The following is a 15,158-nucleotide window of genomic DNA, read 5'->3' as shown; positions in this document are numbered from 1 at the left end:
ATACAGACAAAGACAGCCTTTTAGGTGTTTCAGCTGGTCCTCCTTGTCCACATGTAGACAAGTAGGGTTTAAATTACAACCAAGAGAAGGTGATGCCCATCAGTAGCACTTCTGAGTCTGTTGTCAGAAATCCAGAGAGCACCGATATATCTTGAGTTGGGAGGATGGAAAACCAGGAAGGCTTCCTAAGTTAAAATGTAGCAGGAGACTTCCAGCTATTGCTTTTGGCTTCTCTTTCTCTGACTTACAAATTTCTGTTAAACTAATGTGATTTTGCAAAGGTTTGCTTTCAGAATCTGGAATGAGCTTCAAATAAAGCTTGAGGCTTTCCCACTCATAAATTTGTCAGAAAATACTTTTGAGGGCTTTTTTCCTTCTTTATTCTGCATGTTAAATGTAGAAAAGTAAATACAGTTAATGATCACTAAGAACATGCCCAATTGAAAATATTCATAGGTATTTTAGTATATTACTGCTTATGCAATTGTAAACATACCCACAGTTTAAAGTCGAAATTACACACATCACTAAAATACTACATAATTGGATGTATATATTCTTTATAGTATCTCTCTCAGGGGTACTTCTATTTTATTTAAATTTTTCTCTCTCTGTAGGCTAATCTCTTAATTGAGCAGAGATAATAATAATTTCATGTGCATGAAGTTTATTCCACTATAATTTAGATGAAATATGCTTGATCCCTGGTAGCCATATGCATAAGGATGGGACCAGTTTCTAATTTAACGCTCCTTCTCCAGTGGAGAATTGATGAAGCCGTGGGAAGCCCCTTTCCACCCGGCTCACTTCCTCCACCAACACAAGGCTATATTTCTCTTTCCACACTAGATCTGGGCTCTGCTTTGGCCACTGTGCCCGTAGCATGCCTGGTAACACTTTGCTGACATTTGAACAGGGACGTCGCTGTTCCAGGAGGCAGCACTGCTGGAAGGTGTGAGATCAGGGAACCGGCTCCCGCCCTCCATGTGAGTGGCTGCAGTGGAAAAATCTAGCAGCTGTGGTTAATCACAGGGCAATACCTGCAATTCCCATGGGGCTGGAAAAAAGGCTTCTGAGAGGCTTTGTGAGGTTGGGCCTCTGCAGATATTTTCCTAACCCCTAACTTTCAAAAATCATTAATCTAGTGTGGAAATTATAAAATTTTTGGTTTGTTTGCCGGGTCCCCAGTGAACCTAGAAAAGATAGGAGAAGTAAAAAAGGAAAAGTAAACTTTACATTTTTTTGCACCATTACTTAGCACCATAAGTTGGAACTGTTAAGAAAAATGAAAAATACTGACTTGTGATAATTCATGAGTGTTGCCAGCATTCAAAATTTGTGTATCAGTCACTGTTTTTTCCAACCTTCCTGCAACAAATTTTCATTGTTAATTGGCCCCATGTGCTGTATTGCTGAAGGAAAGATTTGCTTTTCAAGACATTCCCCATGACTGACTGTCAGGACAACACTGCTGACAGGATTTGGACTTACTTTTCCTGTATATGCTGATAGAGTTTTCATGAGGGCTTTGTAGTTTAGTCAAAAATGGACAATTCATTGCACAGTTGAACATTATCAGTAGCTGCAGTTTATAACAATGACCTAAGTTACAGCTGGTCCTACTCAGAGGCTGTCTGAGGCCATGGTTTCCTATACAATGCCACTTAAATAAGTGTGGCTTATGTGTAACCTCTTCTAAGCTCTCCAGTTGCTTGAATTCTTACACAATTAAGTTACAGATCCAATTATGAAGTCCATAATTTTGGAGCACTTGTGATTTATAATGCTTTTCAGAATGCCTCGCCAAATGTCATCAGTAATGTAGTGTACATTGTCAGTGTCTTGGGGAGAGGTGGACAGGTAACATTTGTGTCTAAATAGCATTTTCATATTTTCTCCGTTCATTACACTTTTTCCTTGAGCAAGCACTTTGTTTATTGAGCCCTCTGAGGAAAACAGCGTCAAAGGGAAAAGAAAATGGAGAGGTTAATGTGAGGGACAACTAGGGATAAAACAGGCAGTTAGGATTGAAAGAGTCAAAGTGGAGAAATGGGGAAGCAGAGAGGAAAGCGGCCACTCAGGAACTGGATGTGAGGTTTAAGAGATCCTTGATGTGACCTGGTATTTCAGATTTTGTGTTGACTACTATTATAGTAATTAGAAACATTCTCTTTTTTGTTTGTATAAAACCTCACCAGCGTGCATAAAAGACAACAATTGCTTTTATAGATGAAATTGGTGGTTTGTATGAACTCCATGGTTGTAAGAGTGAAAAAGAATCACAGCAAATATTTTGTATTATGTGAAAAACAATCGGTAAAAGTAGTCTCTGTAAACTGGTGCCAGTTACCTGCTGGAAGCAGCATGTAATTAATGTGCTTGCACACCATTACTGGACCATCTCTGCAGCCCCTCCATTTCTGGTACATAGAGAATAATTCCATGTCCTCCCATAGACAATATGATCTCAATGGCTGAAGCAGCGTGAGGGGATGAGAGCAGGAAACTGCTATCCCTATCCATTATAACATTTTATAGTGTGAAACTAGAGATCACTTTATGCTACCAGGAACAGATGGGAAACAGATATCATCACTGACTTTATTAAAAGCTCAGCTCTATTTTTAGAATTCTTTTAGAATTTTTAGAACATGTTTTCAGTTTTGTATCATCATATGGTGCCAACTCTGCTGTATTGTAGTATGGGAAGGATCGTTCAATTGTTTTTCCGTTACATCTAATTTCTACTTTTTGCCAAAAAAAGAAAGGTAAGGAAAAAAAAATATTTATAAAATCTCAGCGTAGTCCCTAGTCTAAACCAAAAATACTAATTTTGTATCCTGATGAATTTAAGTTGTAGAGGAAATGTTAATAGTTATTTCTACTGTGTTTATTTCTATCAGATTATAGAGCTAATAAGAGTGATTTAAAATTAGACCATTAGTTGCAACAATCTATCTTCAGAGCAATTTTGTTTCATCATTATTCACAATGGTGTTATACAGTGTAAGAACATATCCTAAGAAGACAACTAAAATTTTCATGAATCTTTTCATGAAAGCAAGAAACTGTAGAATTCTAGGATGAGACAGCCCGAGTGACCAAAGCCTTATTGCCAATGGGTGATCACTGATAGGAGAACACCCGGGGGTCCTCAGAAGCAATTTCTTTACTGTATGTCTAAGCAGCATATATTCACACTGACTGTATAACCTTTGCCAAGGAAAGTTCAGAGGAACTTTGGCTGCAGTATTGCAGATCTACAGATAGCAGAAAATAGTGTACATTTGGATACATTTCGATTTCTATGACTGATGCTTTAATTTTCACTAGAGATGATTTTCCAGAGGCCCTTTGTACCATCAATACATTGTACTTTCAGTAATTCCTAAATTAATCTTCTGGTTTATTGTTGTGGAAGGCATAATTTCTTGTTCTTGTAACTTCAGTGTGCTTGAAATAATCTAAAAATCGTACTAAAAATAAGAAATCCTTAACTATTTTTAATATTCTAGTTTGCGGGGTGGCATTACTTTTACATAGCTGCTGCTTGAAAAATAATAAAAGAATGTTTTGAATGTAGAACTAGCAACAAAAAGTTACTAATTTCAATTTGCTATGTACAATATGTAATACTAGAATAGGTATTTTGTATAGCGTTTTTATTACTTCTGTTACTTCACCCTTAAACACCAGAATCATTCTTGGAGTAGAAAAATTAATACAGTCCATTACTTGATATGAACTATAAACCCACTAGATTTGAAAGTTCTGTGAGCATCCCGTACATTTGGAGTTGGGTGTGATCTGTGATGCTGTATATAACACATTGTAATGTCTGGCATTATGTTCCAGAAACCTTAAATCATTATTTTCTTGCCTGTAATTTTCAAATACAGCACTTGAAATTGCATGTAGTTCTAATAACATATTGGCAAATAAAGTGGTATGAAAATTGTGTGATAGTAAGAATGTGGGTGGAGGCATGGGAACAGAACCGAGATGGCTGTTTCTCAGTACTGAAACAGTAGATTGCGGACTTCTGTTTTTCCTTCCAAATATAGCTATTGTGGAAAAGTTGTGCAGCTGTAAGCTTTGCATGCTGTTTTAGATCAGTCTTTTAATACACCTTGATCCTGGCTTTTGCTCACTGCATCTTCATGTAAGGCCCTTGTCTTTGCCCAGTGTTAGGTTTTGTAGTTCAGTAAAATGTCTAGCAGAGAAACAGCAGAAATTATTTCAATTGTGTCATAAAACCTGAAAACTGAGAAGCAAATAGGCTGGTTATGTTTCCGTTGAATCATTATGGAAGACTGTTTAATCTCATTTTCAGAACTGTTGCACTGTAACTGTTTCATAGCTGTTCTCAATTCTCTGCGGGCTCTTGGTGTATCTCTGAGGGATCACTGCTCTGTCATTTAAGACATAGTTTTCTTTATTGCAGAAAAAGCAGCAGCAGCTAATGAAGATGAAGTGCAAAAAGCAGATGTATCATCTACGGGTCAGAGTGTCATCGACAAGGATGCACTTGGACCAATGATGCTTGAGGTAAGGAGCACAAAATTCCTTTATTTAAGGTAGTTTTGCTCCTCCTAGGATGAATTAAATTAAAAGGTGTAGTCAGAGGTCGCCATAAAGGAAAAGTCAAGAGAGACAAGCCATCTTGGCTACTTGGGATTGTCATTTAAGAGCAAACAGCCAATTTCAATTGGATTCAGAGATGAAACTCTCTTTAATTTGGGGTAGGAAGAGGCAGAAAAAGAGAGTTCTGTTTCTTTGGAATACAGACAACTTGAGGGGCTTCAGCTGGTAGCAAATCTTGGGTGTCTGCATGTTTTATTTGTTCTAAACCACAACAACTGTGGAAGACCTGTTCCACCTAAACTTTAACTTATATATACAGTGATATACAAGTGAATAATGCTTCCTCTGGAATTGCATGTTATTGCTATACTGTTTTAATATTTTGGCATTTCAACACTTACAGCAGGACACTCCCCTCTAGAATATAAAAGTAATCTAGAGAGCTTTTCAGAATGTGCATTTCAGTTTATTCAGTTAAGATTTCTGTTTGATTTTAGCTTTTATTTTGATACTCCAAAAGGCTGTGTGGGTAAAACCTAGCTTCCAAATGTATTAATAATAATGTTGGGTAGGGATGTTGTCTGGGATCCTAATGTCATATGCTACTGTCCTTTGGCACTACTGCTTTATCTGCTTAAGCTCACTTGCAAACTGTTTATTCCTGTTCTGGCTGTGGACTTTATCTGTAAGGAAGAATAAATGTTACTTTAGATAACATAAAACACAAACTCTGAATCAGGCTAAAGGAACCAGCTTTGGCAAAAGCATAATTATTGATCATTTCTAAATGCACTTATAACAACTTTAACTATTTGCGAACAATTTGCCAATTTGCCAGTTATTTTTCATAATTTGTTAAATGAACACATCATTTTCTCTACTGCATATGAAATAAGGGCTCCAAATACAGAGTACTAAACATAAGAAAGATTAGACAGGTTGGAGCAAAAACATTGTTCTTTGAGAAGTAGGGCTAACAAATTAATTATTTATTATGCATACTCACTGAATTGAATGTTGTTGGTTTTGCTATCAAACAAGGTTAAACATTCATCTCTTACATTGCTATGCTAAAATTTATCTGTAAATTTTCTATTAATTTAATTGTAATGACCTGTTTTAATCACAGGGAAAATAAGAATAAGGCAGTATTTCTCCTGGCTTATCTTTCATGATTGGCTATTGCAGCAAACATGACATGTAAAATCACCTGTCTGTTCCATTATTCCATTTAATTTAGTTTTTCTTTGCATTGAAACCATTGCATATTAACAATGAAAGATTGTGGAACTCAATTAATGAACCATGGTCCTTTTGCACCAAGAAACAAAAAGGACTGGAAGTTGTTACATGTTTGCTGTGAAAAGACTACAGATACTTTCTTTGTGTCTTTATCGCCTTAAGGAAATGCAATTAAGTTATTTCATCTTTACAAAACCCCTTTATACAACCTCCTCAAAAAACCTACTCTTTTTCATTGCCAAATAAAAATAGCAATGCTGATGAACAGTTTATTAGTTGATTTGGTTTAGAAATTTGGTCTGTTTTTATTAAAAAATAAAACCGAAGAATCCTCAAAATAGCGAGTGTTTCCAGCTGAAGAAAATGAGTAAAATTCATCAAGCAGCTCCCTCAGAGGAATATTTTAACATATCTCTTGGTTCAAGCATAAAGTAGGTAGCATGAAAGTGTGGGAAAATAGCCAAGAGAGAACTGACAACATCTCAAAGAATACAAATGTATTTTCCATTTCAGTATATCATCTAAAATAATATCTGTTTTCTTGGTTTCTCTTCCATCGTTACCCATTATTTGTTAACCCTTTGTCCCAGTAGCTCTGAAGAAAAGTTATTGATTGTGGTGGCTCACATCTGGACACAGAATTAAGAAATTATTACAAAAGCGAAAGCTTCTAGAATATTTAAGTAACTTGGTGCACTTGCTGAAAAGCCTGCTGCTGCTTACCTGCAAGATTATTTTATTAATAGAATAGAAAGAAATGAGAGACTGAAATATAAAGCCCTTTGTTATTCTAGGCCCAAAAGACCACTTCTGTGGTCAGCCCAAGAAGCAGCTGTGAGGAAACAGCACAGAGCACTTCCTTCGCAAAGAAGTTGCCACACTAGGAAACAGTAGAGAAAACTGAAAATTATTGTGGGATGCCAGTAACTCTCAAAATCTCTTGCCTTGCCATCTTCGCCTTTGAAAATTTTCTCCTTAGGACTGCAGTAAACATCTGTGATGGCTTTGGTTTTCCAATCCCTTTGAATTGATGTGTGGACAGCTAGCAAGTAGAATGGTTTAGCCAAACCCAGACCCTTCTGCCAGCTCTAAACACCATGTGGTTCCATGGTGAGCCAGTTCAGGGGACTGATGTGGCTAGCATCTTTTTTTTTCTTCAATTAGTTTTCAACCAACTCAGTTCTTTGATCCAGCTTTTCATATCCTCACACAGTACAGGGTGCTGTCACGATGTGGAAAGGACTAAATCAAAGAGGTTATGCTTACACTGGTTTCAAATGGTGGTGAAATGCGGTCCAAGATCCTAATCCATAGCAGAGGTGCTAATAGAAAATTATATTAGAGCCTCAATTTATTAATAATTTGTAAATCATTGCTAGTTAAACTAAATAGTATTCGACAGGAAAATGTAATGAATGTTAAGAAAGCACGTAGAAAGGAGGGAACTCTCCAAAGAAAGTAAATTAACAGGAGAAACCAAGAATTAACAGAAACAAGAAGGCAATGATAAAAAAGAAAAGTCAGAGATTAGAATTTATGACAACAGGAGGAAAAAAGACTTGGTTTATCTTAATTTAGAGGCAGTCAGGAAAAGTATACACTTGCGCATTTATTTGTGAGTTTTATTATATTGTAATATAAAATAGAATGAAGAAGGTGTGTGTCAACCATTGCCTCAGCTGCTCTGCTTGAGCATTGTGCTTCAACTATCCCTCCACTGGAGCAGAATGATTATCTAACTTAGTTTGGGAAGAACCTCTGAAACTTGTGTATTCCAACCTCCCAGTACAAGCTGGTCCAAGTACAGCAGGTGGCCCAGATCCAAGTCCAGCCAAGGTTTGAATAGCTCTGGGGAGGGTAGTTTCACAGCCTCTTCCCATATCTGACTACCTTCATAGTGAATTTTTTTTTCCTTGTATCTCCATGAAGTTTCCTGTCTTCCAACGCATGTCTGTTGTGTCTCATCCTTCCCTTGTGAACCTCTGACTAGAGCCTGGCTCTGTCTTCTCTTTAGCCTTGTGCTAGATGGCTGAAGACAGAAGTAAATTCCATCCTAAACCTTCTCTTTTACTGTCTGGATTTGCTAATTGTTCAGTAGTGTACAATATTTTTAACATCTCTGTAATCAGAGGACTTGAGAACTGCCTGCTAAGACCAACACACAAGTTGTACAGTGTACAAATGTGGCCGTATCAAAAATGCCACATGCTTGCTATGACAGCTCCTGCTTGTTAAACTGTTTTGCAGTGAGCTGTGTTCAGGTTTAGTATGGATCCACTTGGTTTTGACCCATAATGAATCATGGGTTGCATGCTTTTCTGATTTCTTTCTGTCTCTGGAGATACAATAACTCACAACTCTTCTAGTGATTTCCTGCCAATCCTTAGAGAGGTGAATAAATCAGGCAAAGCTGAAGAAGTCTGTGTAGGTTGTTAGTGGCATGCTTTGGTACTTTAAGTTTAAATATGTCCCCCTTTATCTGCTCTTATGAGATAAAGTTAGATGAATGTATTCTGACATTTCTACCATCTGCAATCATCCTTACATCTTAAGAAAAATAAAGTTTGCATGAGAATTTCTTACCAATACTCAAATTTTTACTTTGTCCTCATTGGGTAGAAGTGATGTAGTATTTGGCTTAGGCTTCAGATAACATAGGGGAGATATCTTGGAAAGAATGCTGCAGCGAGGTTGTCACTGTCACAAGAGATAAGGGGGGAGACTATTCAGCAGAAAATACTAATGTAGACACTTCCTCACAGAAACTTTAAATCCTTTGGAAAACCGTGAAGCTGAGCTGAAGAGGTGAAAGTCTGGTTCCTGTTCTCTGGATCATGTGTGGACTGAATTAAGTTGGTGTCAAATTAAAAAAAAATGAAAGCACTCTTGGCAGTAGAGACTAAAGCTCTCCCATCCTCACTGCTCACTGCCTGCTCTCAGCTCCCTTTGCCCTTCTCTGCTGTTAATCTCTCGCATTCCTGGCTGCATGAAGATCCACTGCTGGGGATGGGAAGAGAGTCTTTCTCTTTCTGCTTATGTTTTCCTTGCCTTGTGACAGCATGTCCTGTGGTGTTTTCCTGGGATCAGTTTTCCTGTATTGCATAGAGGAGTGAACAGGCTGTGGGTTTAGCAGAACCATCTTCTGGTCCAGCTTTCTTACTTCATACGCAGGCAGATAAATAGCAACCTCTTCTATTATTTATGTTTGTTTGTTTGGGGTGGGAGATTTGGTTTTTTTCCATGGGTGGATTTCATTATTTTGCAAAGTGTGTACCCTTCTGTGCTTTTACACTAGTTTGATATAAGTAAGATTAGATGCTCAATCTGAAATGTGTCCATTGCTATTACAGACAATAATATAAGAACTGGGGTTGATGTGGAAAGATTCTGCTGTGTCTTCCGGGTGGAGTATTTATTTTCTGGGCATCTTGTTAATCTAATTGTTTGGTATTGTGTTTCTCTCTCTCTACTTTTCTTTTTTTCCCCCCCTATAGGCCCTAGATGGGTTCTTCTTCGTAGTGAACCCAGAAGGTAATGTCGTGTTTGTTTCTGAGAATGTGACACAGTACCTGAGGTACAACCAAGAAGAGCTGATGAACACAAGCATATATAGCATCCTGCATGTAGGGGACCACAATGAATTTGTCAAAATCCTGCTGCCAAAATCTTTAGGTATATAACTTTTCCTCATATCATATCATTACTTATTTAACTTTGATTTTATAAGTCAATGTTTCAGTAACTGAAGTTAATGTCCTTCTATTACTTACAGTTTCATCATATACACTATATATTTTTAATGTATATATAGACTATGAATTATTAATATTATTCTCAAAAGCATCCTCCACTCTTTTCAAATTTTTCTTTGTTAAAATTGCTCTTAGTAACTCATGTTAGCTGATACTTTTTAATGGATCTCCAGGGTGAATCACTAAAAGACAGCATTAGCTATGTGAACTCCCTGTTAGTTCTCTGTCTAGGCTGGTTTTTCCAAGAATGGCCCAGGAAAGGGGGAATATAAAAGAAAAACCGGCAACCTCCTTATACTAGGATTTTTATTTCAGTGTTTTTATTCTTAACAGTATTTATGTTTATCTTTCAAAACCTGTTTTTGTTAGTTGCAGCAATTTTTTGATTCATATTGATATTAGTTTTAATGTGATTGTATTTCAGAGGAGGTGAAAAGAAGGAGAAAGTCAATACCGGGTGCCTCACTTACCTACAGCAGTTTTTAAAGTATTACGCAATTCACTGTAGCATTTTATTAGTGTACTTATATACCCTGAAGAAGCAAAAATGTAAATGGCTAAACTCAATATATTACTGCCTTTATTGCATTTTATGACTCAAGAGGGCAAGGGAAGAGTATTTTAAATATGACCCTGCTATTTCCTTATGTCGTGCTACATTAATTCGTTCCAACTAATGTCCAGTACCTATATTTGTGCATCTAAGGATTTTATTTCTTTTTTTACTTGCCTTAAGCACTGTGTTAGGCCTTTATTTTATCCATCACTCCACCCAGGTTGTTCTCATCCCTCCAGTCTTTCCCATTGTAGCAGAGACTGTGTGTTTCAGTATATTCCCTATTGTATTGCTTCCTGTTTTTATAAATACATATTAGTTCCTTTTCTTTCCCTTTCTAATCTGGACACAGATTTTTGTACAGTGCAGACATCTCTTTTGTATTAATAACTTCTAAGTTCACTGGAAAGATCCTACATACTGCCTTATTTTTTCCAGACTTACAAATTAACTTGATCTATACAGTACTGTATAACTTTTACATGCACCGATATTTGGACTTTTATCCTGCTTTTCTACTGTGTCATTTTAAGTCATTTGAAAAAAGCATGATAGCTGAACAAATTAGCAGGGCTCTTAAAATCTGATAATTTTGTAAATCACTTTGTTGTGTGCTGGTTTGGGCTTTAATATTAAAATTAGATTGTTGTTGTTAAATGAACTTGTTTCTCGACCAGTTTGCAAAGCACCTTGATTAATTTCCTGTGGATAAGCAGCAGAAATGCCTGCTACCAGGTTTGTCTCACTATGTGATCTTTGCTTTGGCTCAGTGAATGGGGGATCTTGGTCTGGTGACACTCCTAGGCGTAATAGCCATACCTTTACTTGTCGGATGCTGGTAAAACCTCTTGCTGATTCTGAAGAAGGCCATGATAACCAGGAAGCACATCAGAAATATGAAACTATGCAGTGCTTTGCTGTTTCTCAACCAAATTCCTTCAAGGAGGATGGTGAAGGTAATTACCACTTTAAATTTGTGTTATTGAATTTTTGGGGCAATTGATAAAGTGAACTCTAAGTCCTGAAAAAATGGAAAAATTGTATGTTTTTTTCCTTTTTCATTTAACTGTAGAAAGATACTTTCATCTTGGCTATGAGTGTATACACTTGCATGCACCTATTCGTTAAACCAGTATAGTTGAAATTGAGAGAAACTGTTTACCTGAAAGAGATATCCTAGTTTTATATTGCTTCAGTTGTAAGAAGAATGTAGCTGACTGGGAAGAAAGTTTTGAAGGGCAATTTTTTGAATTCTTAGAATTTGAAGACAATCGTGGTTTACCATTTCCTTTACCATTTACTGCTTCAGCAGGTAAATTTCCTCAGATTGTTTTATAAGTATTCAGGTAAGTACAAATGGTTACTTTGAAGCTGCTTTCTCAGAGACAGCAAGCATTTGGGGCATGTTTAAGAAATGTGGCTTAGAAGGTTCGAAATGGTGAGTGTTGAAGAAATGTGCTCTTTGTGCCTGCAGTGTGTTCTTGTTTGTTAATTATCTCCGGAACGGTTGAGCTACTACAGGTATATGCAAAACATGTGCCAGTACTTATCGGTTGGGCTGGAGTCCTTGATAATTTTTCTTCAAAAAGAGAAAACAAACCCACCTTTTTTGTTTTGTTAAATGTTGTAGGAAATAACGAAGATATAAACTCACTGAGTTTTGTATATCTTTTTATTGGTACAAGACCTATTTTTTGGTTCAAATGGATTTAAGGAACTTTTTAAAAATATTTCTGAAGTCTTTGTGTAAACAAAAGTCTTCCCCTTGTATAAAAAATAAACATTTTTCTTTCAGATTTGCAGTCTTGCTTGATTTGTGTTGCAAGAAGAGCGCCAATGAAGGAAAGACCGCTTCTTCATTCATCAGAGAGCTTTACTACACGCCAGGATCTACAAGGTATTGTGAAACACGAGTAGGAGTTTTTAATTTTAATTTCTTTTCCTCAATGGGGAAATTGCTGTAACAAGTGTTTTCTAATGTATCTAATACCAGGCAAAATAACTTCACTGGACACAAGTACCATGCGAGCAGCCATGAAACCTGGCTGGGAGGATTTGGTGAGAAGATGCATTCAGAGGTTCCATTTACAGCACGAGGGAGAAATATCTTTTGCCAAGAGGCATCACCAGGAAGGTTAGGTTTCATATTTTTAGCACTTTCTATATTTAAACTCTTTGTCATTTGTATCTCTTGGTTGTTGTTCTCTTTGTTATGTTTACATGGAACAATCAAGGACTAGTGACAGTCCCCTTCTCAAGCTGATTTACCTGACACACTGATGGCTTTCTGTACAGATGTTGCACCTTTCACCCTGTTTGCTTTAGCCTGCTTGTTATAACTGTGCCACCTTGGAATGTGCTTTAAAGCTTCAAAATGTCAGTTATTTTGGAATGAAAGACCCTTGCATGTTGCCCAGTGAAATATTCACTGCCCATCATTCTTCAGAACCTCAACTCACACATTGCAGATCATTGACCTATATTCCTTTTCTCTACAAAAATGGACATTTACCGCCACGTTTCCCTGTGAGAAACACTCAGTGTGAATTGCCAAAGCTGCAGCGCTTGTGCTGTTTGCAAACCTGCATTGTTGCACTGTATCTAGCTGATAAGTGTTATAGAATATAGCACAAGCACATCTACTTAGTCAAGACTATGGCAGGTAAGATGTAGGAGAATACTGCACTGTGAAAGGTTCCCCATGAGGTTTCTGTGGCAGTGACTGGATGGGGATTTTTGATAAAACCCTTATACTGCTAATTCTAGTTACAAAGATCCAAATTAGTAAAAACAAATGACCCTTTCTAGTCCATGGGAAAGTAATTTCAAAACCAGTGGGGAATAACTGGAACATTTCCAGTGCAGGAGCATCATTCTTTGGGTTCATGTTTGTAGAACAGGGTTTACAGCCAGCCTGTAACAAATAGTTACTATGGTCATTAAGCAGCAGGCATGCCGTCTTGGAACCAAATTGTAACTGAAATATCAAATTATTCCACCAAATACACACAAAAAAAGAGCTTTAGTCATGAGGCATTAGTTAAATAGTATTTAATATGTTCTGCTTTCATGAAACTTTAAGGTGGCGTTTTAGGAATGTGGAGGCACAGAAATACTGAGGTGTTTTAGATAACACTTTTTGGGGTATATACAGTAGAAGGGCTAAGAGTTCACAGCCTTATGCTGTGATTTCAGACAGAACTGAAGAGGGTAGTATGCAGTTAAAGTTACACCAGGGGTTTAGAGAGCAGTTTCAGGTAAGAACCCACCTGTGCCAAAGGTCATTTAGGAGTATCTGCTATGGCACTTGTTACTTCAGTCCTCTTCAAGTTGTTCCTGACCTAATTAGCAGCTCCTACACCTAGTGCCAAGGTTTGAATGAGTCCTCTCTAAGCTATCTGTGAAGTGATGAAAATATATGTGCTTTGGAGTTTACACTGTATCATTTTGCAGGAGAGGTTTAGGGTCGTGGTATAAGCTGTACAATTAGTCTAAATGAGAAGGCTCTTCTCTTGTGGAACTGAAGAGAGTGAGTGACAAGAGGGGGAGGAAAAACCTCTGGAATTGCTTAATTGCAAAGGATACAGCACTGGGGAGGACTAATGGCTGAAATGTTTCCCTCCCCTGCCCTGCAGTGCAGAGAAGAAAAACAAGGCATATCTTGGGCCATAGCATCTTTGTGCTTGACTGAGAAACTCTTTGCATTTTTTAAGTCGTTGTAGTTTGAGAATAGAAGCAGAGAAAGTAATGGTCTCCTACAAGTAATCCGGTGTTACAACGTGAAAAAAAAATGCAGAATTAGCTTGATAAACAATAAAAAAACATACTTTGAAATTAAATGTCAGTATAAAATGCAGAATATATGGTAAGTTTTTATTGGCCACAGTCAGAAAAACAGCATTTCCTCAAGAGGAATACGGAAACATTCTTGTTTGCTTAAAGAATTGGTTTGGAAAATGATTTAAGTAGAGATTTCACTTGTATCCTGTTGGCATTGAGTACTGGAATTTCCTGATGTGGTATATGCTAAAGTTAAGAGCTTTGGACCTTCTGGTGCCCAAAGGTTAAACTGAAACAATGACATACCTAACAGTGAAATTTTGCTTTGTATTGTTTCACAGTTGTAGGTTTTTGTTTTTCTTTACATTTTTACTCTGAAAGAAACCCTTCTGGTTGTTTAAATTGTGCTTCCTGTTTTCTCAGTGCCTAAATAATACTTTGAAATCTTGCAGAACAATATATAACAGTGGGGGACAGGGAAGGAAAGCAATCATACCCAGTCTTGCAAGGCTGAAAATGTGGTAGTTCTGTAGATGAGACAAATAAACGCCACCCTTGGAAAACCATGTAATTTCACTACAACAGGAAATACTGAAAGACAAGCAATGAAATGAAGATCAGATTATACTGTTAATTAAAAAAAAAAATAAATTAAAAAAACCCACAGAAAATGTATATGTATGAAAAAAATAGGAAATTAAAAGTATTTGTAGAGGTTGAATTTCTTGAAGTTCAGATTTATACTGAAAACTTAAAGAGCTGCAGAATATGTACAGTGAAGTAAACACCAAACTTGAAATGCAGTCAACAGTGGGAAAGGGTAACACAGCCCAAATTTTGGCTTAGGTAATTGTATTTGTCATTTTTTTGAGTTGTATGTCTTTGTTATTTGTTCTTTAGAAAGTAAACTTTCTCATTTTAGTTGTTCTTATTTCCAGTTGTTCCCATGTAAGAGATTGATGTACTTTTTTAAATTAAAGATGTATTAAAAGTAACTGTTACAAGACAGTTTAAGCAGGCAATATGGAGGAAAAGATACAGGCTGTTGGAAACATGATCTAAAAACTAAAGACATTTATATTAATCATCACGGTATAGATGATGCAGATGAAAAAAAGTATGAGGAACAAAAGGAATTAGACACATATTTGATGAAGAGTGAAATGGATATCAAGAACTTCCTGTTTACTCCTGAAATACACTGTATTTCATAGTAACTTCCTGTTATTGCTGTCACTCCATAT

The 15,158-nt window shown here is 36.8% G+C and overlaps 1 protein-coding gene across 4 annotated transcripts in view; it reads left to right on the top strand.

Moving 5' to 3' along the window:
• NCOA2 (nuclear receptor coactivator 2) overlaps positions 1 to 15,158 on the top strand; it is a 185,911-nt gene that overhangs the window by 127,605 nt on the left and 43,148 nt on the right. For all 4 annotated transcript variants that reach the window (XM_051768357.1, XM_051768348.1, XM_051768375.1 and 1 more), the window contains 5 exons: positions 4,445 to 4,548; positions 9,321 to 9,498; positions 10,905 to 11,090; positions 11,930 to 12,031; positions 12,128 to 12,268. In XM_051768357.1, the coding sequence (XP_051624317.1) occupies positions 4,445 to 4,548; positions 9,321 to 9,498; positions 10,905 to 11,090; positions 11,930 to 12,031; positions 12,128 to 12,268 (711 nt within the window). The remainder of the gene's footprint in view (positions 1 to 4,444; positions 4,549 to 9,320; positions 9,499 to 10,904; positions 11,091 to 11,929; positions 12,032 to 12,127; positions 12,269 to 15,158) is intronic.

This window comes from Manacus candei, unplaced genomic scaffold, assembly GCF_025592945.1.
Source record: "Manacus candei isolate 608988 ecotype Guabito, Panama unplaced genomic scaffold, ASM2559294v1 h1tg000008l, whole genome shotgun sequence".
Taxonomy (NCBI): Eukaryota; Metazoa; Chordata; class Aves; order Passeriformes; family Pipridae; genus Manacus; species Manacus candei.
The sequence above is the reverse complement of the archived record's forward strand: the minus strand, read 5'-3'. Positions and strand labels throughout refer to the sequence as shown.